General features: G+C 34.5%; 1 protein-coding gene across 1 annotated transcript in view; it reads right to left on the bottom strand.

Annotated features, from left to right (window-relative positions):
- LOC128215971 (plexin-B-like) overlaps window positions 1-27273 on the bottom strand; it is a 90633-nt gene that overhangs the window by 9797 nt on the left and 53563 nt on the right. The window contains exons 8-19 of the mRNA XM_052922570.1: window positions 25675-25807; window positions 23294-23399; window positions 21740-21857; window positions 21212-21310; window positions 19237-19332; window positions 17289-17379; window positions 13749-13915; window positions 11098-11288; window positions 4133-4238; window positions 1785-1960; window positions 1418-1603; window positions 1001-1088 (exon numbers count right to left, since the gene is read on the bottom strand). Of these exons, the coding sequence (XP_052778530.1) occupies window positions 1001-1088; window positions 1418-1603; window positions 1785-1960; window positions 4133-4238; window positions 11098-11288; window positions 13749-13915; window positions 17289-17379; window positions 19237-19332; window positions 21212-21310; window positions 21740-21857; window positions 23294-23399; window positions 25675-25807 (1557 nt within the window). The remainder of the gene's footprint in view (window positions 1-1000; window positions 1089-1417; window positions 1604-1784; window positions 1961-4132; window positions 4239-11097; window positions 11289-13748; window positions 13916-17288; window positions 17380-19236; window positions 19333-21211; window positions 21311-21739; window positions 21858-23293; window positions 23400-25674; window positions 25808-27273) is intronic.

The raw sequence follows: 27273 nt of genomic DNA, 5'->3' as shown, positions 1-27273 counted from the left end.
TATATAGATCCAAACCTAGCATCTGTACAATATACTGGTTTTGACGAAGCTGTTGCCATGATTAAAAGATTAGGAAAAAAATGCAAATTGTTCAAAATGGACATCAAAAATGTTTTTCGGCTAATTCCCACTAGGCAAGTCGATTTCGAACTGTTAGGCTTTAGACATAAAGAGCAATATTTCGTTGATAAGGCATTACCTTTTGGCGCTTCTATAAGTTGCAGCACCTTTGAAAGTCTTTCAACGGTACTAGAATATTTTGTTAGAATATTGTGTCATCAGGCGAGTTGCTGCACTATTTGGATGATTTTTAGGGGGGGGGGGGCAAAAATGTAGAGGCTTGTGCGTCAATCATGCATATTTTTATAAATACTATGGCGGACATAAAAGTACCAATTGCGGAAGAAAAAACGGAGGGACCGACCGAAATATTAGTTTTTCTAGGCTTAGAGCTGAATTCTAATAACATGACTGTTAAAATACCACGAGACAAAATAGAGCAGGTCATCGAAAAGATAACTGTTGTCTTGGCTAAGCAAAAAACAACATTAAAGGCTATGCAATCTTTAATTGGCTCGTTAAATTTTTGTTGCAGAGCTATACCAATGGGTAGACCTTTCTGTCGGCGCCTAATTGACTCAATATGCGGTTTAACAAAACCGTATCATCACATAAGAGTTAATAAAGATAAAAAAACGATTTGTTGCAGCGAAGCTTTTCGACAGGTCAAATGATGAGCAAAGCTCTTTTTACAAAATAAACCTTTTAACAAAATACTAACCTTTCATAAAAACGCAGCATTTCAAAAAAGAGAGGAAAGAACAACGAAGAAAAAGCACAGCTTTTGAGGAGTCGGAGAAGACGCATCTTTTTCTCAACTCGGAGAAAAGGGACGGTTTTAGCGTAGTAAGGCTTCGCAAAAGCTGCGCTTTTTTATGAAGCTTTGTTTTTATTTTGCAAGGGAAGCAAAAGTTTTTTACCTGCTAAACCTTCAATTTACCTGTACTTCAGAATTGTATACCAGTCGAACTGTTCCAGCATTTGCATTATTCAAGTACTTCCCTTTCACTGTCAGCACTGTGCCACCACTTGAAAACATCAAAGAGGTTATAGTACTTTTAATTATGACATGAGACATTTTAAGTTTCAAAATACGTTTTCAATTTTTAAAGATATTCATTGCAAGGCCACTGTAGAACACGCCATACAGTGCTCTACTAAGTTGGATCCTAATCACAAACCACAATCATAAAACAAGGCTTTGACACAACAGAAGCCAAGTAAAATGTAACAGGTGAACCCTTCTGGTAATTCAATAGCAATTGAAATACAAACATGTTACTTTATTTATTGTTTCATTTTCGTTAAAATATAAGTTCTTTCTACAATGTAACGGTTGATTTGATATTAGAATAACCTCAAAAATCCTTTCTCTGGATATATCATCTCGATAACAGGATTCTCAAGAAAAGTAAACTTCAGTTCGACAACATCAATGGGTTCGTTTTTCGGAACACTTATATGCAGTAGCTTTACTGAAGTTGTACTTGGCACTTCAGGTGTCTTGCAAACAATAGCAAATGGAGGCTTTACAGACTCAGTCCTGAAAATGAAAGCATTTTAGGGGATACATATTCATCTGACGTTAGTTTAAAATTGATTTCAAAAAACAATTAGTATGAGTATATAAGTATAGTATACGAATATCTAAATAAACTCAATAAACAAGAGCACGCAAGCAGATAACTACATTCTATACAGTTAAATTATTTAATACTTCTTACGGGACATTTGTAGGTATGTGAGGATACACCTCTGGATGTTCACATTTAGCACCATTATCAAAAACAACGCTGGAAATTATTCTGTTGCCTACTCCAAGATTTTCCCCTCTTAATGTGATCATTGTTCCACCTGCTTTAGGTCCTGAAGTAGGCTCCATTGAAGTAATATGGCCATCCTGCAATTTAGTTGGATACATTACCAGTATATATTTTATGCCTTCAAAGAATTCAAACAAGAGCTGTCGCAGTAAGTTAAGAATGCCTCTGAAGAGCCATCCAGCTCAATGGATCATGCAATGGTTGATATGCCTTCATACAGGAAGAGCAATCATAAATTAAAGCATATGCTTGGCCCCAATAATGGTTAATGTCAATTGCGATGGATTGATGCAGTAAGAGGTAGGGAAACCGGTTTTGCACCCAACATGTTGTCTTAATGTACCAAACCCATGTACCAAGTAATTTTATAATATCTCCCTGCCTTCCAAAATTATACAGCATAGACAAGACCCCTACCGGTAATACTACATGTGCATATATGCAAAATTCAATAATAATTACGGTAAACTTTAAGTGTGAATGTGAACTTTGAGCTCTGGACGTTGGTCATATTGCCTTTATGTACAGAACAAAGGCACCAAGTAATCGTCAAGTCCCTCTGTTCATGAAAAAGTTACAACACGACCAGCTGTACTGTATATGAATATATGCAGCATCCCATAATGATAAAGCTGAGTGGCCTTGACCTTTGAAGTTGTTACAAGAGTCTTCAAGAGGACACATCATCTATATGTACCAAACACATGTGACAAGAAGTTTCAAAATTCCTTATCTGCATGACAAAGTTTAAAAGCACAGACAAAATCAACTATACTCAAAAATGTGTATTAATGTGACTTTTAACTATGAGGTTTGACAGTGGGTCTTGCACTTGGCACTTTGCCTTTATGTACTGAACAAATGTGCCAATTTATTTTAAAAACACAATAAACATGGCAAAGTTACAGCCACTACACGACCAACTATACTGCATAAGTACATATGCAGCATTAAATAATGAGAAACCTGTAAATGTAACCTACATGGAACACGTTGTCTTTATGTACCTAACACATGTGCCAAGTACGTTTAAAAATGAATGACGAAGACCTGACACAAACTATTCTCTGTGCATATATGCATTATTCTATTATAATTTAATCATAGTTTCTCTTTGAAACTTGAGCAAAAGTGGGCCTTGAACACAACACATTGCCTTCATGTTCTGAACACATGTGAATATAAATTTAAGAAAACCCCACTACTTTGCATGAGAACATTACAGCCCGGACACGACCAGCCATACGGTGCATATATGCAGCATTCAAAAATAAACCAGAAGAGCCACAATGTGATTCAACCAGGTCTTTAATATTGGAAATCAGAAATTCTAGCCAATTAATATCTTGTATGAGTAAGGAAAATAAAAGATCTTTTATCTTTTCTTTCATTATAAAAGTACTCATGTTAAGAATCTGAAAACTACCTTCCCACCAACTTTAACCACTATCCATCAATTCTTACTTAAGTGACTGAGTGGAAACCATTTCACTTTTTTCAGGAACAGTGAACTCGACTGTGGGCCTATCCCACTCAAAAGCATTCCTGAATGCGCTCTTCGTCTAAGCTGCCTACACATCAACTTCCATTACTATCCATCAATACCTAAGTTATTGGGCGGAAACTATTTTTTCTACTTTTAGCAACAGTGACATTGTTCCCCTTAAAAGCAATGCCAGGCTAGCTTTTCACATAAGCTACCTCCACACCAACTTTCAATTCTATCCATAAGTTCTTACTTAAGTTATACGATTGAAACTATTTTTTCTATTTTAAGTAACAGTGACCTTAACCTTGAGTCCATCTCTATCAAAAGCAATACCAAGCTAGCAATTCTAATAGCACCTGTTTTTCGTTAAAAACCTGTAAGCGTGGCCTTGACCTTTTGAGGAAGGGATGTTGGTCTTTCAAATTGTGACACGTCGTCCTTATGTACCTAACACATGTGCAAAGAATTTTAAAGCCCTGCTGTGCATGGCAAAGTTACAGTACTGACATGACCAACTATTCCCTATGGCCATATATGCAGCATTCTATGATGATAAAACTCCAACTGTGCACACGACACATGGTCTATATGAACTTAACACATGCAATTTAAATCCATCCCTGCATTAGAAAGTTGCAGCCCCAACAACGGTGCGATTTTAATATGCCCATCTTCAGCAACACAGAATCAGTCCTTTTTACATGCAATCAATAATGCAAGTTAAATTATCGACTTGTGTAATGAACCTTCCTGTACTAACCTTCCAAACTGGTATAATGTCATCACCTACTGGCAAACTTTGACAATCATCACCACGATAGAACAAAGTTTCAGTACCATCCCACCTGGTAAGCTCGCAAACAAAACTGAAAGCACAAAATATAGATTACTCACAAGGAAAGTTTGCTGTTAGTGAATTTATTTTTTAAGGTATGAAAATGGCCCTTTAAAAGATCATTAACTTGTTGATCTCTCCATTTGATGCACATTCATAACTTACTGTTTATATCAGGGGGGTTTGGCATCATGTCAATTCTCAAGAATCATAAATATTGTAAATATACAGAACATAATATTGAACTTTAGAATTGTTGGATTTTCCCAACTTAAAGAGATAATAATTCCTTACTAGGACTAAACAATGATCAAGTATTCTAAAAAATCATCATTAGCACAGACAGTCAGCAATTACCAATTGTTGGGGTTTTTTTAAAATAATTATCGCTTAGCGGAAAAGCCCTTATACGCCGCACGCCCAAATGTTGGATATACTGCCCTGATAGAGCATCTCAAGAAATCAAAAGTTTCACTGAAGATGAACGTGCCACAGAATGGTTAATAATGTCGAAACATGGGGAAGAATATAAGAAAATATTGATACTGTTTATAATGCAACACCAACAGTATCATCAGTAATACGTATAAAGCAAAGCATTCTAAGTTCAGAGAATTGCTGTGCCCTTTATCTCGAAGGTAGGGATAATAACCTTGTGTGTGACACATTCTTCTACGGTGGTCACTTCTGCCAAGTCATTTTTCATATCCAATATTGTATGAGAAAAGATATGGACAGGAAATAAACTATTTCCTGTAAGTCTAAAATAGTATAACATACTTCGATCAATAGACTGATGATACCTTGACCTCGAAGGTGGGGACACCGGTCTTAATCCTTAAACTGTGTTGGTAACTTTTTAATTTTAAAATTCGACCATGAATGGATGGGACACAAACTATTATTAGCAATGCGCGTGATACAAACTCATACTATGGTAGTCTGGTCTGCCAAATAATTTTAAAATCGAACCATGAATGAGAAAGATATCAACAAAAATGGGACGGGCCGGCAAACATGATGACAAGTGCGATTCCTATGTAGCCCCAATTTTATTTTGTAAGGTGGGGTTATATCAAACTAGAAGCGCCGCAATGCGATGAAACCAGGTTTTTGTTATGGGCAATCAGAAATTATAGCAATTAATTTGTTGTATGACTTTATCTTTACTTTTATCAAAAAGAGACGTAACTGAAAATTACTGTTGGCGGAAACCATTTTTCTATTTTTAGTAATAGTGACATTGACCTTAGCCCCTCCCCACTCAAAAGCAATTCCAAGCTAACACTTCACATAAGCTACCTACACACTAAGTTTCATCAATGTCTATCAATGCTAACTTATGTTTTGGGCAGAAACCATTTTTCTATTTTTAGTAACAGGTGACCTTGACCTTAGCCCCCCCCCATTAAAAGCAATCCCAAGCTAACACTTCACATAAGCTACCTACACACCAAGTTTCATCAATATCGGTCAATGCTAACTAAGGTTATTGGGCAGAAACCATTGTTCTATTTTAAGTAACAGTGACCTTGACCATCTTTCTATTTTAAGAAATAGTGACCTTGACCTTAGCCCCTCCCCACGCAAAAGCAATCCCAAGCTAGCTCTTCACATAAGCAACTTACACACCAAGTTTCATCAATATCCTTCAATGCTAACTAAAGTTATTGGGCAGAAACCATTTTTCTATTTTAAGTAACAGTGACCTTGACCTAAGTCCCTCCCCCCTCAATAGCAATCCCAAGCTAACACTTCACATAAGCTACCTACACACCAACTTTCCTCAATATCTATCAATCCTTACTAAAGTTATTGGGCAGAAACCATTTTTCTTTTTTTAGTAACAGGCAACCTTGACCTTAGCCCCACCCCCTCAAAAGCAATCCCAAGCTAGCTCTTCACATAAGCTACCTACACACCAAGTTTCATCAATATCTGTCAATGCTAACTAAAGTTACTGAGCAGAAACCATTTTTCTATTTTAAGTAACAGTGACCTTGACCATTTTTCTATTTGAAGTAATAGCTACCTTGACCTTAGCCCCTCCCCACTCAAAAGCAATCCCAAGCTAGCTCTTCACATAAGCAACTTACACACCAAGTTTCCTCAATATATATCAATGCTAACTAAAGTTATTGGGCAGAAACCATTTTTCTATTTTTAGTAACAGTGACCTTGACCTAAGCCCCTCCCCACTCAAAAGAAGATGTTTTTTAAAGCAAAACAGGAAGTTGGCCATTTTGTTGTTTTTGCTGTTTCTGATCAATATGTGACCCCTTGTTGTTTTTTTGTAGAGGGTCACCCAATGAAGCTTCCTGTAAAGTTTAATTGAATTTGGACTGGTAGTTTTAGAGGATATGTTTTTTAAAAGCAAAACAGGAAGTTGGCCATTTTGTTGTTTTTGCTATTTCTGATCAATATGTGACCCCATGTTGTTTTTTTGTAGAGGGTCACCCAATGAAGCTTCCTGTAAAGTTTAATTGAATTTGGACTGGTAGTTTTAGAGGATATGTTTTTTTAAAGCAAAACATGAAGTTGGCCATTTTGTTGATGTTGTTGTTGTTGTTGTTGCTGATCAATCATGACCCCTTGTATTTTTGTAGAGGGTCACCAAAGGAAGCTTCCTGTAAAGTTTCATTAAATTTGGACTGGTAGCTGTAGAGGAGATGCTTTTTAAAACAAAACAGGAAGTCAGCCATTTTGTTGTTGTTGCTGATGTTGTTGTTGTTAATCAATCGCGACCCCAAGTTGTATTTTGTTAAAGGTTACCCAAGAAAGCTTCCTGTAAAGTTTCATTGAATTTGGAGTGGTAGTTTTAGAGAAGATGTTTTTTAAAGCAAAACAGGAAGTTGGCCATTTTGTTGTTGTTGTGTTGCTGATCAATCGTGACCCCATGTTGTATTTTTGTAGAGGATCACCCAAGGAAGCTTCCTGTAAAGTTTAATTGAATTTGGACTTGTAGTTTTAGAGGAGATGTTTTTTAAAGTAAAACAGGAAGTTGGCCATTTTGTTGATGTTGTTGTTCTTGCTGATCAATCATGACCCCTTGTTGTATTTTTGTAGACGGTTACCCAAGAAAGCTTCCTGTAAAGTTTCATTGAATTTGGACTGGTAGTTTCAGAAAAGATGCTTTTTTAAAGCAAAACAGGAAGTCAGCCATTTTGTTGTTGTTGCTGATGTTGTTGTTGTTGTTGATCAATCGTGACTCTTTGTTGTATTTCTGTAGAGGGTTACCCAAGGAAGCTTTCTGTAAAGTTTCATTGAATTTGGACTGCTAGTTTCAGGAGAAGCTTTTTAAAGCAAAACAGGAAGTTGGCCATTTTGTTGTTGTTGTTGTTAATCAATCGTGATCCCTTGTTATGTTTTTGCAGAGGGACACCCAAGGAAGCTTTCTGTGAAGTTTCATTGAATTTGGCCAGGTAGTTTCAGAGGAGATGTTGTTTTAGCAATTGTTGACAGACGGACAGAAAGACGGATGGTCTGATTGACAGACCCACGGAAGAACAACAGACAAAGACCGATCATAATAGTTCGCCTTCAGCACCTCGTGCTCTGGTGAGCTAAAAAAAGGGACAAATTTGCACTTTATGCAAGATACATATATAAAACTTGATTATTCAAAGTTGCAATGGAATACATCAAGTGTTGTTTTTTGGATTGTTTATATGTTTACATGCAAAACCTCAAAAAGTTGAATAATTAAGGGGCAAAACATATATTATATGCAATGTAAAGTTATCTTACTTGATAATTTTAGAAGGTTGGATAGTTGGATAGAACACATGTCCAAAGTTTCAATGCAATACATGATGGATTTCCTGAGATTCTGACTAAAATGTGGTTACATGCAAAACCTTAAATAGAAACTCAAAGTCGAGTAATAAAGGGTCATTATTTACTTTTTGTTGAAAATAGAGTTGGTTATGCAAATAGGATGAATAGTTGAGTACTGATGTAAAAAGTCTCAATACAGTTCATCAGGTAGTTGCTGAGATATTAACCTATGTGTGCTCACATGCAAAACCTTGACGTGGATATCTAATTCAAATAAGGTAAAGGCCCATAATTTGCATTTTATTTTATTATTTTATACCTCACTCCATTAATTAGGTAGGTTGGGTGGTTGGGTACACAACGTCATATCAAAAATTTCAATGTAATACATGATGCATTTGCCAAGATAATGACTTTCAGGTGCTTACATGCAAAACCATTACCTAGATGTGAAGCCTGAACGCTAGGGTAAGTAGTATAGATTTCCTTATTGTTTGAATAGTCCAGCTTAAATTGAGAATTTGGACTAAAGGTTGCTTGCACATTATTTAAACAAGAGCTGCCAATAAATATTTTAGTAAATGTGACCATTACCTTGACATTTGACCTCTGATCCAAAAATAAAGGGGGGTCATCTACTGACCATGACGATTGAGCTTTTAAAATTTGAAGACTCGTAACTTCAAATAGGTATTAAATGGAAAATTGAAACCTATGCCTTGCTTCTTATAGTTTAGTACACAAGGATGTTGGTTAAAAATAGTGAAAATCAATATAAAAATCAGAGTAAAACTTAAAGTAAGAAATAATATTTGTTTACACGGCTTTACATGAATAATGGTCAACACTTTTTTAGTATATTTCAAGTTATTTTATTAATATTTTATATCGTTTAAACAAAGAGAAAATATGTACCATTCATACAGAAAATAATATTACAAGCAAATTGTTTTAGACTTGAATACCAGCCACTGATTTCCGAAAAAAACTGCAATAACTTCATTTATGATGTATTTTTAGTCATGTCATTTAGTTCACATATCAGTAATCAGCAATTAATACTACTAAACAAGAGATTTATTCAACATGTATGCCTTAATGGCAGGTGATTAGCCATTCTGAATTAAAAGTCTTAGGGATAATTTAAGATAATGACCAACAACCCTTTTAAGTTTGAGGTCATTTTTATAGTAATTAATAAGTTCTTATGTATTTAAATGAATGGATGAGTTAAGTTTGCACTAAAACATGAATGCACTTTCCTGAAAGCAGTAAATTACTTTAATTAAGTTAATTCTAGATTTTAGACGGTTCACAACTCCCTCAACAAGAGCTGTCATGAGACAGCACCCTCAACTACGCCGCTTTGACTTTAAAGTGAATACAATAATGATGTAATATGTGCCTGACAAAAGCAATAAAAAATTCAAATCAAAAGGTAAACAAGAATCATGATGTGACAAAACCAGGTTTTTAATGATTGGCAGAAGACATTTAGTTTAAACTGCTATCTTTTATTTTTTGTAACAGTGCCCAAATACAATCACATGGAAGTCCTCCATAAACTCTTCCTACAAATAGAGTTAAGTAACAGTATCTCAAACATAACTCAAGTTATTCAGAACCAAACAGTAATCTATTTTTAGTAACAGTGACCTTGGCCTTAGGGAGTCAAAAGGCAATCCAATGAAAGCACTCCATAAACTTGTCCAATACACAAAGGTTGGTCACACTATGTCAACCCTTCCTTATTTTATTCAGAACTAACCATATTTCTATTTTTAGCAACAGTGACCTTGACTTAGACTATATATCTTCTGGCCTAAAACACAATCTCGTGAAAAGTCTCTTTAAACCCTTGCTATATACCAAGTTTTGTCACAATATATCGACTCTTTCTAAAGTTATTCAATACCAATATTTTTTTAATAGTAACTTTGACCTTGACCTTGATCCTATGGGCCTCAAATGCATTCCCATGAAAGGTCTCCGTATACTCATCCTACATGTGTATACCAAGTTTGGTCACTTTATGTCAAACCTAGCTAAAATTATTCGATGCATAAGGTGACTTTGACTCTGCCCTCCCACAAGCCCATTCAAAGTCATTCTAACAACTTGTTTTCCCTTTATGAAAAGTTCCTAAGTCAATCAGGGGCCATAACTTGTATAAAGTTATGTAACCTCATTGTGTGATGGTCCTGAACAACTGTGTGAAGATTCAAGTGAAATGTTTGAAGGGTATATAAGTTAATAGTAAATATCCCAACCTACCCTAAAACTTAAACTTAAGTTCCATAGTCAATCAGGAGCCATAATTTTGATTACATTGAGTTATCTAATCTCAATGGCCCTGAACAACTGTGTGAAGTATTACAGTATGTGAATTGAATGAAGGGTATTGAAGTTATAAGTGAAAATCCAAAGTTGCTCTAAAACTTTAACCGAACGCCGACACTGGGGCAAGGAGTTAAGAGCTACTTTTTCTTTGAATAGTCGAGTTAACACGTTGGTAGTTTGTAAAAAAAGTCAAATCTGTTTTTATAGTGCTGAACACAAATACTAAACTTAATTTATATCTGACAACCCAGTCATTAGTTATCACCCTCAACCCGTTTTCTTTGCAAACTGTCAGTTGAAAGGAGACCCTAAAAATATGTTATTTGTTACCAAAGTCAAATTTGACCTGTATTTCATGGTGTAAATCATATCATGGTGTAAAACATGAGTAGCAAAACATATCTAAATCCATCAATTGTCTGGATAAAATATTGTTCTGCAAATTTAAATTTGTAAAGGGACCATCAACTCCATCAAAAACTCTTATGTGACTTATCCTTATGACAAGACCTACCAACCCACTGACGGACTCATGACACTAACTTTGTTTTGTGGGTTGATAAATACCAAATTGATATTTTCATTGTGAAAAATTTATTTTCATTTCACTCATTAATCACTATTTACAATCTGAAAGCATATAATAAAAGCTTATTTTGAACATGGGATACCTTACTAGTGAAGAAACAAGTTGACTTAATACTTCAGGACTTCAGTGAAACTATGACCTGACTAATAATAGCACAGAAACAATAAAACCGACATTTTCTTACCCGTTGGTTACATTTTCTGAGAAGTCTTCTGACTTTGGTATATCTGCATTTATATATTGTACAGTATGAGCAAGGCATTTCTTGCCATTGATGTGTATGTTTCCTTTGGAAATTTCATTATGTATTCCAAATTCTTCTCCTGTTACAGTAATAAGTAGTCCACGCCCTATAAAACCATCTCGTGGCAATATCTGTAATAGTATAAAATTCGAGCAATCACAGAAGTACTGACTAGACCTGCAAGCCAACCTGACCCACTTTTGGTTAATTCAGGCATATATTAAAATGGGCAATAACACAAATGATTAATGATTGTTTCAAGGAAGTAATTCTTTTTTGCCACAATGTCAATGCAAAACATTACTAGTAAGATGAGTAAGTAATGACTTATTTCTTTAGATATTATCTTTAGTTTTATGCAACACATGTAGAATGCATTATAATAAAAATATATCAGGCAGTAGTGCATTTATATTGAAAATGGGAACCAAGTATTTCTGGAAATAGTTCAATAGATTGACTCCCATATAGCAATAAGTGTAGAATATTTAATCAAGGGCAAATAACTCCAAACATAAACAAGCTGTGGCTGAAGAAAACTAATTCAGACATTAGTACACACCAAGTATCAGAACATTTCATTCCAACTTGTTGAAGTTGATTACTGTTAATCATAAGAGTATAATTTAAAATCAAGTTTAAATTAAATTTTAGTTCGCTTAACAAATCTTTTACAACAGATTGACCATCCAACCAAACAAATGACCAAAGTATGGTGACTCAATGTTTTTTGTGGAGGTATATTTGTTATTAATTAAAATACAACACTCCTGTATTATTATTATAATATCATACAAGAGCTGTCACAGAGACAGCATGCTCGACTATTCCGCCGCTTTTCGGTGTATGGATTGAAAAGTTTTGGTGAAACATGCATGGATCAATGTTAGATTAGATTTCAATGCAATACATGATGTGCTGAGATATTTACAAAAATTGAATGAAAAATATTTGAGGTGGTACGCAAACTTTAACATAAATTCTAAGTCGAAAAAGGGGCATAATTTTGTCAAAATGCTTAATAGAGTTATCTCCTCCTGTGTACAGGTTGGGGGTATGATGGTGAACAAGTGTGCAAAGCTTCCATACCAGATGTCAATTGACTTTGAAAATATTTGAAGTGGTATGCAAACTTTAACATAAATTCTAAGTAGAAGAAGGGGCATAATTTTGTCAAAATACTTGATAGAGTTACCTCCTCCTGTGTACAGGTTTGGGGCATGATGGTGAACAAGTGTGCAAAGTTTCAAAGCCATATGTCAATGGACTTTGAAAATATTTGAGGCGGTACGCAAACTTTTACGTAAATTCTAAGTTGAAAAAGGGGCATAATTTTGTCAAAATGCTTGATAGAATTATCTCCTCCTGTGTACAGGTTGGGGGTATGATGGTGAACAAGTGTGCAAAGTTTTAAAGCCAAATGTCAATGGACTTTGAAAATATTTGAGGTGGTACGCAAACTTTAATATAAATTCTAAGTTGAAAAAGGGGCATAATTTTGTCAAAATGCTTGATAAACTTACCTCCTCCAGTGTACAGGTTGGGGGCATGATGGTGAACAAGTGTGCCAGAAGTTTCAAAGCCAGATGCCAATGGACTTTGAAAACATTTGAGGTTATACGCAAACTTGAACGTAAATTCTAAGTAAAAAGGGGGCATAATTTTGTCAAAATGCTTGATAGAGTTACCTCTTCCTGTGTACAGGGTGGGGGCATGATGTTGAACAAATGTGCAAAGTTTCAAAGCCATATGTCAATATTTGAGATGGTACACAAACTCTTACAAAAACTTTAACATAAGTGGTTACGCCGACGCCGACGCTCGGGTGACTAAGAAAGCTCTCCTTATTCTTCGAATAGTCGAGCTAAAAACTAAAGGATTTGTTTTCTCAGTACATCAAGGAGCTTAATTGGACAAATATTTTAGCCAGAAATACAGAACTTGCAATTTACATTAACATTACTGCTGAGTTTCATTTTAAATATCTTTATTAATATCAACTTAATATACGTTCATTATAAGGACTTTGTACAGTGGCAGCACAGCTCCTGCAAGCAGCACCAAAGTTATGACAAACATAACTTAACACAAACGAGGTTGTAAAATGCCGCTCTTACGCTCGTACGTGTTTGTGTATGTGTAATCTTTCTTTAGAGTGCTATGTCATCAAGTATTTCTACTAAATAGAAATTAACAGTAAACTTTTTCACTGATGAAACACATGTATGAGTAGACCTGTGCAAGAAGAATGGTAATGCTATCTAAAATAAATCAGTTGGAAAGTGTGTTTTTGAGAGGGTTGGTCAGCCTTCACCTTCAAATAAAATTATCTGACTCCTAAACTACTTGAAAAGCAACCTGTTCACATACAAGTACAAGTTAATTTTCGAAACTTCTCTTAAATGTCTGATTAATCACTGTGAGATTTAGTTTGATATAGTTTTATACATAATCGGAAAAGCATAAATTCTTTAATGTTTTGGCTTTTTTTAATAAGTCAAGTTAGAATGGGGACAAATTGAACTATCAACACAATTGTGTATTTGTATGGCTCCATGATGTTTGATGTTATTATTCTAAATCAATCTTACCTTTGTTATATTTGGACATGGACATTCATATCTATTATTATCAGATGGCGAATGATGTTTGCATGACTTGCTCTCATTAAACCATTTGCATCTAAAACGATCGGTGTTCAATGCATGGCAGTAGTTACACTTATTATCCGACAGTGTAGTACAATTGTATACGAAAACTGGAATAAAGAGAACAAATTAATTATTAATACACCATAACAACACTACTCTTATGTTGTGCATAGGTGTTAAACAGTAAAGATGTTGAAAACCTTCAGAACTTAATTCATGGTCAGGTGGTCAAGGTAAAAGATGACAGTAAGCAAATTGGCTGCACAGTGGAAATGTTGGAGCATTATTTTAAAATGTGAGAAAAACAAACCAATGAATATTTTCATTCAAATATTCATAACATAAATGCATTAGCATTTATAATGGTCACTTAATTACATACAACTCAAATCTCATTTTTCATAACAAGGACGCAAAGCCTGACAGGAGGAAATTAATTTCGACAGGAAAGAAAAGCTGACCATAACATATGATGTTAAAACTTTAATGGAACAAAGACTTTATAATTCAATGAAACTTTAATTAAGAATTAATGTGCGGGAAGATATTATAGCATATAAATGCATTAAATAGCCTGCTAAACAGTTTCGAAACAAATAACCATTGTCACGTTGACGTTGTTATTTTTTGTCAGTATGCAATGGGTTTCATGTAGTTGTGTATTGGCCTAAACAACTTTGTCATTTGTTTTCAATTAATATATCAAATTCTACCCATGATTGCATATGTTATGTAGCAAAATAAAAATATAATTCTACAGCTTTCAACTGTATTGGCATATTGATTGTCTAAAATATTCTGGGAAAAGCCTCATTGGCATTTACTTCCAGGAACTTAAACTTTAGAGTTTCTCATTTTACACTACCGTTATTGACCTTTCCTGTACTCCACATGTGAATAATTGTCTTTGCCAACATAATTAGTTGTATGTAAACAAGAGCACCGCGAAACGGAGCATTATACGCCCGAAGAAGATTCGGCTTGAGGTCCTTTTAATGTAGTGATGATTTGTATAAAGTTATTTGAAATCGCTTTATTAGTTACCAAGTTATGGCCGGACACGGAATTGCTAACAGACGAGTAACAAATATGTGGCCCGGACACAGAATTGCTAACGCCCCCCATGGTGATTCTAGTCTTTGAGGTATAGACCTGGAAATTGCGCGCGACACATCCTTTTAATGTAGTGATGATTTGTATAAAGTTATTTGAAAATCACTTTATTAGTTACCAAGTTATGGCCCGGACACGGAATTGCTAACGGACGAGTTACAAAGATGTGGCCCGGACACAGAATTGCTAACGCCCCCCATGGTGATTCTAGTCTTTGAGTTATGGCCTGGACATGGAATTGCTAACGTCCCCCCCATGGTGATTCTAGACTGAGGTATGGACCTGGAAATTGCATGTGACACATCCTTTTAATGTAGTGATGATTTGTATAAAGTTATTTGAAAATCACTTTATTAGTAACAAAGATGTGGCCCGGACACAGAATTGCTAACGCCCCCCATGGTGATTCTAGTTTTTGAGGTATGAACCTGGAAATTGTGCGCGACGCATCCTTTTAATGTAATGATGCTTTGTATAAAGTTATTTGAAAATGACTTTATTAGTGACCAAGTTGTGGCCTGGACACGGATTTGCTAACGCACCCCATGGTGATTCTAGTCTTTGAGGTATGGACCTGGAAATTGCGCGCGACACATCCTTTTAATGTAGTGATGATTTGTATAAAGTTATTTGAAAATCGCTTTATTAGTTACCAAGTTATGGCCCGGACACGTAATTGCTAACGGACGAGTAACATAGATGTGGCCCGGACACAGAATTGCTAACGCCCCCATTGGTGATTCTAGTCTTTGAGTTATGGCCTGGACATGGAATTGCTAACGTCCCCCCATGGTGATTCTAAACTTTGAGGTATGGACCTGGAAATTGCATGTGACGCATCCTTTTAATGTAGTGATGATTTGTATAAAGTTATTTGAAAATCACTTTATTAGTAACAAAGATGTGGCCCGGACACAGAATTGCTAACGCCCCCAAATGGTGATTCTAGTCTTTGAGGTATGGCCCTGGAAATTGCGCGCGACACATCCTTTTAATATAATGATGCTTTGTATAAAGTTATTTGAAAATGACTTTATTAGTGACCAAGTTGCGGCCCGGACACGGATTTGCTAACGCACCCCCATGGTGATTCTAGTCTTTGAGGTATGGACCTGGAAATTGCGCGCGACACATCCTTTTAATGTAGTGATGATTTGTATAAAGTTATTTGAAAATCACTTTATTAGTTACCAAGTTATGGCCCGGAAACAGAATCGCTAACGCCACCCATGTTGATTCTAGTCTTTGAGGTATGGACCTGGAAACTGCGCGCGACACATCCTTTTAATGTAATGATGCTTTGTATAAAGTTATTTGAAAATGACTTTATTAGTGACAAAGTTGTAACGCCCCCCATGGTGATTCTAGTCTTTGAGGTATGGACCTGGAAATTGCGCGCGACACATCCTTTTAATGTTATGATACTTTGAATAAAGTTATTTGAAAATGACTTTATTAGTGACAAAGTTGTGGCCAGGACACGGAATTGCTAACGCACCCCCATGGTGATTCTAGTCTTTGAGGTATGGACCTGGAAATTGCGCGCGACACATACTTTTAATGTAGTGATGATTTGTATAAAGTTATTTGAAAATTGCTTTATTAGTTACCAAGTTATGGCCCGGACACGGAATTGCTAACAGACGGACAGACAGACAGACGGACAGACGGACTGACAGACGGACAGACGATGGAGGCCATAACATAATACGACCCTTCGGGCGTATAAAAACTGAAACATATGAATTGTAATGGAAAATGGGCCAGTTTTATAAGGTGTCAAAATAACCATGCTTGCTTGTTCATACTATTGAGCTTTAAAGGCACTAACTTATAATCAAACAACTTTAGTGTCAGTTTTTTACATGGACATGTCGAATGGACAGTTTTTATCGACATGATTCGAAAGGGCAAATTTCGAAACATGGTTATCTGTACTCCCTATTAGCCTCTCAATAGCATTAATAAACATTAACTTGAACTTCCTTACAAAGAATGACATCCATGTCATTTGAAGCAGCACATCCGGTATATTAGAACATATTGTTTCAAGTAATTTTCTAGTCATTGATTTATCAAATTTAGAAGTTACCCAAAAAATTGGTATTTGAAACACTACAATATGACATGTCCAAAACTCTGTCAATGTTGTGTGATGAACGGTTGAGACGTGTTTAAATACTTCCAATAATGATTTTATTTGAGTGGTTGAATAGGAAATGACAAAAAAGGCATTTATAAACTAACTTTTACCTATATAATCCTGACCTAAAATGGTAAGTAACTTTATCCTAAAGCTTAGCTATTAGCATTTTATGTAGAGATGAGCTTAAAACTAAAATAAAATATGCTGTCAAAACACACTACCTTCACTTTTTTCATCAATGAAAATCCATTTGTTTGGGACACTTTGGTATTGTACTACAATATTTTCCAGCGTCTTTGCTTCAGAACGTGCCTATAAGAAAACATCAAAATATATTGAGTATGTGTTGATAAAATAAGTGAAAACCAATTAAATTAAGTTCAGATCAGACATGCAATAAAACAATGAAAACAAGCAAATTTATAGAATTGATATCCCGCGACAGTCACAAGGCAAAGTAGATGGCGTGGAAATCATGTGTTGGTGAGATCATGAAATCAAAACATGCAATATGGCTTTAGAATGATGGACTCTTAAGAACACCAGATATGAGATATGAGTTTGTTTGCAACTGTTTTGAAATTAAAGAATATCGTATATAATGTAGAATTTAGACTTCACCTAGTTACTTCGTGTTTTACCCCACATCATCAAGTCTCTAGTCTCCTGACACTAATTAAAGATTTTATCTAGGCAAAAATATAGTCTCTAGAATGTTACCAAGATTTGCCCGACCCACTTTTAAATTCTACCAAAATTACATCGAGGGGAACATTCTGACCACAGTTTAGCAAAGTCTGACCATTCAATACCAATATGTGATTTCGGTCATGATTTTAGAAAATGTCGAACGAGTTTCTGACCTCAGGTGAACAAGTTTCAAACAATTCGATTTTAATAAAATAAATCTCATTAGGAATTCATAAATATAGAACCAGAATTATATAGGACTAGAAATATTGCTTCTAGTATATGTTTCAAAGATTTGACTTAGTTTTTGACACTTCAGATCCTAGTTTTATCAAGGAAAACATTCTGATAAAGTTTCATGAATACTGGACCAAATACAATGTCTCTAGTGTGTTCCAAAAATTTCCCTTAGATTTGACCTAGTGGCCTAGTTTTCACTCCATGTGACTCACAATAACAAGCGGTCGAGACTTTATCACGAGGGACATTCTGACTAAGTTTGAACACTATCTGACCAATCCGTACCAAGATAGACAGAAAAAAATGTGACAGATGGACGGGTGCATTAACATTTCTAGTTTGTGTGTTTTTCCAGCTCTCAAAAGCCCCTGTAATATTCATAGGAAATAGCTTTCAACCCTTATAGACACAGCCCCTAAAATCTCTATATTGGCCTGGAATGACGGACAATGCCAAAACAATATTCTCCTCCCGAAACTCTCACTTCGGCAGGGGATAAACCCTGTGAAGAGAGAAAAGGAAAGGGACCAAATGATAATGAACTAGAGACACAAATGTGTGAACACGACAGATACAAATACAAACACCACAGACAAACCACACATATTAACAGTCATATTTAACAGTATATTATTTGCATCTGTTTGCAACAGTAAAATTACTATTACTATTATTCAAAGATCAGATCAGTGCAGAAATCTTCTGAATTGAACTACAAAAGTTAGATTTTACCAATGTTCCACGTATATGTTGAAAACAAACCAGTTGTGAAAGGATGACTGTAAATTTAAGGAATCGGACTCACAAATACATGCATTGTGCATGCTGGTGACCCAATTTGATTTTGATATCATTTGGAAGGTTTTGAAAAAAAAAATTACCGGGTATAGAAACAACAAAAATATTATATCAAAAATGTTTTTGACCTTCAAAGATTGCAAAGTAAGGTAATTTTACGTCTGATATTAATTGAATTAAAGAGAAAATTTAAAATATGTTATAAACTGATGTATGATTAATTTTTAGGTCATTTATTTGACATATCATTAATCAGTCGTCAAATATTTTTCAAATGATACCAAAATGCTTTGGGGTCATCAAGCTTCAACAATTAACATTAAGTGTAGTTGAGCCATCAAAGAGAGCTAGCTTATTTGTGGGTTGGATTCCTAAAGTTTGATGTCTTATTGTCTATCAGCACTTTTGAGGAAGGCACTGAATAATTATAGCTTGGCCTACCTTAAATGTAATATTACAATCAACTTTTCCATCCAAAAACCTGCAGGTCTGGTTTGTTATATTGGTCGAGTTAATCCTTACTTTCAGATTCTTTAACTGGAATAAAAACACAATAATAACAAATATATCTTAAATCACATACAAACTTAAAGTAATCCATGTTCTTTTTCGGATTATTGCAAAAACATTGGCAAATTTTGTCATGTCTCAACGACCTAATCTACCGGCCTGCTAAATAACTTTCAGTGGAGGAGCAAAACAAGCAAAAATGGCATGTACAACAAGAATTACATTAAGCAACACCCTCAAGTACACAGTCTTTTTTTTTTGGCTCAAGAATAATTGTGTTATTGTTTGGCCAAAATGTCTACCTATTTTCTGTATGGACACCTGACTCTCACATCATTACATGATAAGGCCACACCAAAATAATGTTTTGTTCTTCTTATTATTTGCACAAAAAAAATGTGAGCATGTCAGTTTCATCAAACATGAAGCGAGCGAAGACCATAAAATAATCGATTAAATTTAAAGAAGATAGATTGCCCTTTAACCCATCTTGAACTTTATTTCCATTGGAATATCTATTAATCTGTATCTAGTCATCTGTTTTAAGAAGCACAATATATGATTAAACCAACTTTCTGAGATAATTATTACATATTTTAGGTATGATGATCATTCATAATAAAAACACCCTGCTTTAAAGGAAATGTTTGAAACAACTCATCTACCTGAATAACTTTTAACATCATTTGCATCTGTATTAAGATAATCATTTTGTTTGATATCAGGTATTTTTTAAAGAAAATGACCGGTTATATATAAAAGCATTTTTCACAGAGGCAACATCAAATAATTTAGGCGTCTATATACATTTTAATTTCCTTATTTAATTTTGTTTTGAATATAACAGTAAATGCAATGGCGTGTATTTAACAAAATGAACAGTATAAGGGTATGCAAAGAATACAATATAGGTCAGGGACATGTTTTATCCATCCCATATTATGCTTTAAAGAAAATAGAAATAAAGGTTATTGGCATAAGTAAGGCTTTTTACCTATTTTTTTTGGTATATCCTTTCTAAACTGATCACCCCGGGGCACTATTTGTAACCAGATATTTGTTCGCATGTTTTTATCAGTAATTGATCAAAAATGACTTTGAAACATCATTTCGGACTAAACAATGAAACATTTTCCGCAAAGTTTGGAAATTAAATTTATTATTGGCAACTGAGAGTAAGATTGTTGTTGCCAATATTGGTCCAAGTTTGAAGTCATTGTTCAGCATTCCAATTTCCATCCACAAACTAATGACTATTTACACAATTTCATAGCTGCCAGCATTAGGTACACTTATTATATTGCATAATAAATGATAATGATTTGGATGGAATGATGATCAATGATATTGAGCATGGTCACAACACATTTATATCCAAAATTCGAGCCACAGTGTGTATACCAGAAGCTGCCATTTTGATTAAATCTATTGAAACCAATGCTTAACCAGTTGATAAACAGTATAGAACTCCACTCATCATTTACTTCCCTTTACGAAACACTACAGATCTGCTAAGGAAATTATCATTGATTATATTTCAACTTTCAAAAAGGCCAATAGCTACAAAAACGTCCGGTTCACGGTAAACATATTGGTGCAGTCATACAAAAAAATATGAGTTTTCTTTACAATTTCAAAAATGTGGTGTGGTCAACCCTGAATCAGCCGAACGAAACATCAATTTGGTGTGGCCTTTAATATACCATAAAATTATCAATGTTTTACATCAATAATGCCTATGATGCATTGTGTAATGTAATGAGGAATAATCAATAATAAAATACAAAAAAACTTTGTTTGGGTCACTCACTGTTAACAAACAATATTTTATACAGTTTTTGTTTCTAGCATCAAACATTTATAAATAAGAAGTCTTAAAAAGGATCAACAAAGAGTAATTACTTACATCAGTTGTATTAAATATTGTATTTTCAATTTCTACTTCCAAAGTAGATTCAACATCGGTATGCAGATATGATGTGTTATTCTGCAGCCTTGGACAAGACTGAAATAAATGTTTATCTATTAGGAAATCCAAAGAATGATGATAATGATGATGATGATGATGATGATGTTGATGATGGTGGTGGTGGTTGTGGTGATGGTGGTGGTGGTGGTGGATGTGATGGTGATAATGAGGATGAGGAGGTGGAGGTGGTGGTGGTGGTGGTGGTGGTGGTAGTGGTGGTGGTGGTGGTGGTGGTGGTGGTGGTGGTGGTGGTGGGATGATGAGGATGAGGAGGATGACAATGACAACAACAATGATGAGAAGGAAGAGGAGGATGATAGAAGGGCATACAAGTATATTTATATTACGTATAATAGGATATATGCGTCGATGGACAGACTGACAGACAAAGTGATTCTGAAAAAAGTACGGAAATAATAGTCATTACAGTGGCCCTGATAGATTAGCATTTCACTATTAACATACTTGGAATGTATCAGGAACTGAATGAAGACATGGCGGATTTGTACTGTTACTCTCACAGTGACCTTGAAGAGCACACCATCTACATGTGCCTCTGATTGTCTCTACACATTTGCTACACCTGAAACATAGACAACAAGTTACAACCACTAAGAACTCCAGAAAAAATAACAAATTGAGTATTCGATATTATAATACCAATACTGTACTTTACTTTAAAGGAAACACCACTACTCCAACTAATTTTCTTATGATCATAAACAAAGTTACATTGCACTATTTCTTGTTCCTCTTTTCTTTTCTTTAACATATATTGTGTAACTTTATCTTTATGCAATAAAATATGATTTAATGAAATTTTCGTCATTTGAACAGTACTTGTACTATTAATAAATAGTTTACCAACTTAAGTTTTAACAATAGATAACATAATTAAGCATATTTCCTCTGTCGCTCCTTTGAAATACAATCATTTCATTTTTGATACATGACCTATATTTTAAGACAAACAGAAATGTCATGGAAGTCTTAGACTCCACAATGTATGCATTGTTTTCGCATTATGGTTGAGTTATGTCATACATACAGGGACATATAAAAATAGTTTTCTTTATAACTTGCCAGGATTTTGATGTCTTTTTACATTTGGTGAGAATATAACCCAAGTTTATCTTTTATAAGACATTGCAAAAAAAGTAGAAAACAATTTGCATTGACCTTTTGGTTTTAGATGATTGTTTCAACAATAAACTGCTAAGACTGAGCAAACAGTTTAAAAAGGTTTGTATGTAAATGTTTTAGTGATATATATATGTAGGTGTGTAACGCTACCAAACTTTGTGACTGAAAGCATTTATGTATTATGGTAAATTGTAAGAGTAAGTCAAACTTTCTTAGAATCAAGATTTTATTACCGAAGTGAGTAATAGATCTTAAATGGATGGCTTCAATGTTAATATAAGGACAGAACAACTATTTGTTATATTTTTCATAAAAAAAATCATTCCTGCGAAGTTTTTCAAAGGTGCTAAAAAATTACATACAGGGGCAGGACTACCACTTATATTTTTGTTTAAGTTGGCGCTGTCATAGATAAATCCTGCTCTCTTACATCAGCAAAACTACAACCCCAAGTGAAAATTGAAAGATGAAGTAACATTATCTCAGCAAGCTGTGCTTGATATGCAAACATAACAAACATTAAAAAGGATTTTGCTAAGACATCCATTACTCAGAAGTTTAAATCTCACTTAGAAATGAATAAAATAACTGTATTAAATCTGAGCATAATAGTGGATGTTTTGCGACTATAAAAACACTGTCCCTTGATATCATTGGGTTGGGTCATCTTGCTTTATCTCATCTGTTTCAAAATAGAACTACATCAAGCAAAATCATTCAGTTGCATATTAAGAGAAAAGATTCTGATGTTTCCATTTGTATGTATATAAATCAGTATAACCTTTATTAAATGTTTTACGTACAGTTATTATGGGCACCTATGAATGGCCCTCACATTTAATCAACAAGTTATAGGCAAAGATTTCCAGTACTTACACTGAATACTCTGAACATCTGAAGAAACGAAACAGTGTGGAAGCAAGAGGGATCCTCGTTCCATTGGACAGTTCAACAATTAATTCCATATCTTTTGTAGTATGCTCTGCAAAAAGTTAAAATCATCATTTTAAATTTTATTCTATAAGGGCTGCTTGGGATATTTTGGCCACACCCATCAAATCGAGATTTTTTGGATGTATACATGATGTTTTCGGATTCGAAAAGATGCTTGACTTACAGACACAGATAAATTTATCAGATGTCATATATTCTATGCTTGGCAGGATAAAAAGGCTTACATTCTTGTCAACTGTTGTCCAAAATGGACCAACAATTAAGAGCAATTATAATGAACCATTTTCTTATGAAAAAATGCCTATCCGTGATGTCGGTGCCCACATTCTAAGCTGAGCTTGCACCTTGATATCTTTTTAGTGCTGCAAAATGCCTAATCCCAGCACAAGACGAGTCATTAAACTTATGTTTACAAAGTCTCGTGTGGTCAGGTTAATGACATGCCATGCACCGGTATAAGGTATCATGTAACCTTGTTTCCATCTTATAAATGAACAAATTTGGGGTTGTAATATGATGGATGATGACTTGTTCATTTTTGAATTTAAAATAGAGCTATCACTGAAGGTGATTAATACTCCCGAACGCCGCCCATATATGAAATTGCAGTCAACTATTTGGAAACCCAACCTATAAATGACATTTATTTTATGGACTACCGTCAGTTATTCATTTTTTGATTATGTTTTAAAAGTTAGAAAAAAGGCTTTAAACAATATCAGTGATGCTAATACTGAGATGTTAATACTGATATATTTGATGGTCTAAAGCACAGAATATACGATTGCCTATGACAATATATAAAAGATTTAATTTACTTTTTTTCAAGTTATGCTACGGACAAGAAAAAAGTAACAAAGGGCAATAACTCTGTGATTGGCTGAAATAGAATTGTGGTTCCTGTACACTGCACTTCCTCTCATTATGATCTATCTCTGTATGAAGTTTTATTAAATTCCATCCAATAGTTTTCAAGTTATGCTCCGGACAAGAAAAATTAACAAAAGGCAGTAACTCTGTAATTAGCTGAAATAGAATTGCGGTTCCTGTACACTGCACTTCCTCTCAGATCTATCACTGTATGAAACTTGATTAAATTCCATCCAATAGTTTTCAAGTTATGCTCTGGACAAGAAAAAGTAACAAAGGGCAGTGACTCTGTAATTAGCTGAATTAGAATTGCGGTTCCTGTACATTGCACTTCCTCTCGTTATGATCTATCACTGTATGCAGTTTTATTAAATTCCATCCAATAGTTTTTAAGTTATACTCCGGACAAGAGAAAGTAACAAAGGGCAGTAACTCTGTAATTAGCTGAAATAGAATTGTGGTTCCTGTACACTGCACTTCCTCTCATTATGATCTATCACTGTATGAAGCTTTATTAAATTCCATCCAATAGTTTTCAAGTTATGCTAAGGACAAGAAAAAAGTACCAAAGGCCATAACTCTGTACCGGTAATTAGCTAAAATAGAGTTATGGTTCTTGTGCACTGCTCTTTCTCTCATTGTGCTTTACCATTGTATGAAGTTTCAATAAGTTTGGTCTAGTTGTTTGCAAATTAATGTCTGGAAAAAAAATTGAAAGCAAAAAAAACAAATTAAGGGCAATAACTCAGTAATTAGCTTAAATAGAGATATGGTTCTTGAACACCGCACTTTTTCTCATTGTGCTTTTCCATTGTATGAAGTTCCAATGAATTCCATCTAGTACTTTTCAAGTTATACTCCGGACAAAAAAAGTAAGGGCAATAACTCAGTAATAAGCAGGAATAGAGTTATGGTTATTGTACACTGCACTTCCTCTCATTATGCTCTACCATTGTATGAAGTTTAATCCAATTCCATCCAGTAGTTTTTAAGTTATGCTCCGGACAAGGTAAATTGCAACGGACCGACCGACAAACAGACAAACCGACCAACCGACCACAGGGTGACTCCAATATACCCCCTTCAAACTTCGTTTGTGGAGTAGTCATACACCTAGACACAAAATCAGTCAGTCCGAAACATATTAAATGAGCCTCAGACAAATGGAAACATGTTATTATATAACGTTAATGGAGTTTAGGGAAAATACTGGTTTAGGTTATAAGCATAACTATAACTCCCTGGTTTCATGTGGGTCAACCATGTCTGGCAGTGTCTATTCTTGGAATTTTGCACTATTGCAGGATTTATCCTATATTTCAAAGATCTCACATACTACTGTAATACAATGTCTATACCTATAGATATCTATGGAAATACTAAGGAGCATACACTGTAATTTTTAAGGCATCTACATACATTTGCATACATACCATTTATGTTGTTGATATTACAGGTTAACTGAGTGTCATTTATAGAGGCAATATAATGCTTGCCATCTATTTTACATTTGTAGGTGGAGTCATTAGAAAGTCTTTCTGGTAAATGTTTCGCAGTTAAAGTCACCTAGAAAGAGACAAAAGGGTGTAAACAGTCCTTTACTACCATACATGACATATATCGCCATCATGAAAAGTCATCAAATAATCTTTAATATATAACTTAAGTAATAACTTTTGAATTCATTAATTCAAGGTTTGTGAATCAAACAGATGATAATCATAATATTAATTTATATCTGTGATTAAGGTTTCTTGCACTTAAAATCATCAAATTGGCAATCCTAATATTTGAGGTTGTCATTTTTTTTCCAAGTGATCGAAATAATCATAATGTTCATTTTATCATTTGTTTGGTCTATTCTCTAGCTTTTCACAGGTTGAGAGGCAGTGTCCTGTGACAAACAATGGAAAGTGAAATACCCTAGCAAAAAGTGATACATTAAAATGACAGCAAAAAACACATTTTAAAAAAAAAAAAATTGAGCATATATAACAAGACATGAAATCATTCTGGTGTACAATTTAATCAAACTAAAGACCAGTTTTGTACTTTAGGCTGAGACAAGAATGAATTGCTTAGATTTCTATATAAAAAGTTATTGCTGAGACACGAAGCATCACTATTATGTCCGTTTTGTACAACATTTACCTCAAAGTATGGCCTCAAACTTTGCAATTAGGTCATGAATCTTAAGTATTATCAATATTTTAACAGGTAACTTATGGCTAAGACATGAATTATTGCCTAAACGCATAAAACATCGATTTTGGAATAGAAATATGAAAATCTGCGATCTGATGTTTTGTCTGCAGTCTTTTATCACTTGTTTGCAGATATGTACAAAAAAAATTGCTCGTTCCAAGACAACAAAAAAAAGTTGTCAAAACGTTCAATCTGTGAGAGTGCAGCTTTAAGTCCATACTGTGTAACTTTGATCTCTAAATGTGACCTTGACTTATCAGTTATGAGCATGTATTATATGCAGTACACACATATCCATGGTGTTGTACAGTTCTGTGAAGTTTAAATTAAATCCCATCAACAATAACAAAGTTAGTACAAAGACAAGGTTGTAAAATTACTTTCAGACGTGCCTATGCAAGGACTGACAGTGTGAATAATTTATGAAAACCCGAGGGGGCATACAAGTGATACTTTCTTAGGGCATCTTTTCGCTAACAACATTACATTATGAAGTACAATATCAAGGCTCATTTTTTATCATTTTTAAATAACTTCTTTAAGCAAATTCCGTATTAAATTACCATGCATGTAATAATATATTAAATCGTTTCTTTGCTTTTTCCTTTGACATCAAAACTTAACAGCCTTGTATGTAAATTTTCATAATTTACCACAAAAACAGCTTGTTCTTTAATTCTTAACACCTTAACACCAAATTAGCTTACAGCTTACATTCCCATTTTCCTGAACTTTCTAGCATTAAACAGCATGTTTTTTGATATTATAGAACCGCTTACAATTTAACATTCTACATACAGCCGAAACACAGCTGGTTTCTTAATGTA

This window comes from Mya arenaria, chromosome 14, assembly GCF_026914265.1.
Source record: "Mya arenaria isolate MELC-2E11 chromosome 14, ASM2691426v1".
Lineage (NCBI taxonomy): Eukaryota > Metazoa > Mollusca > Bivalvia > Myida > Myidae > Mya > Mya arenaria.
Note: the sequence above shows the minus strand (reverse complement) of the source record. Positions and strands in the feature narration are given on the sequence as shown.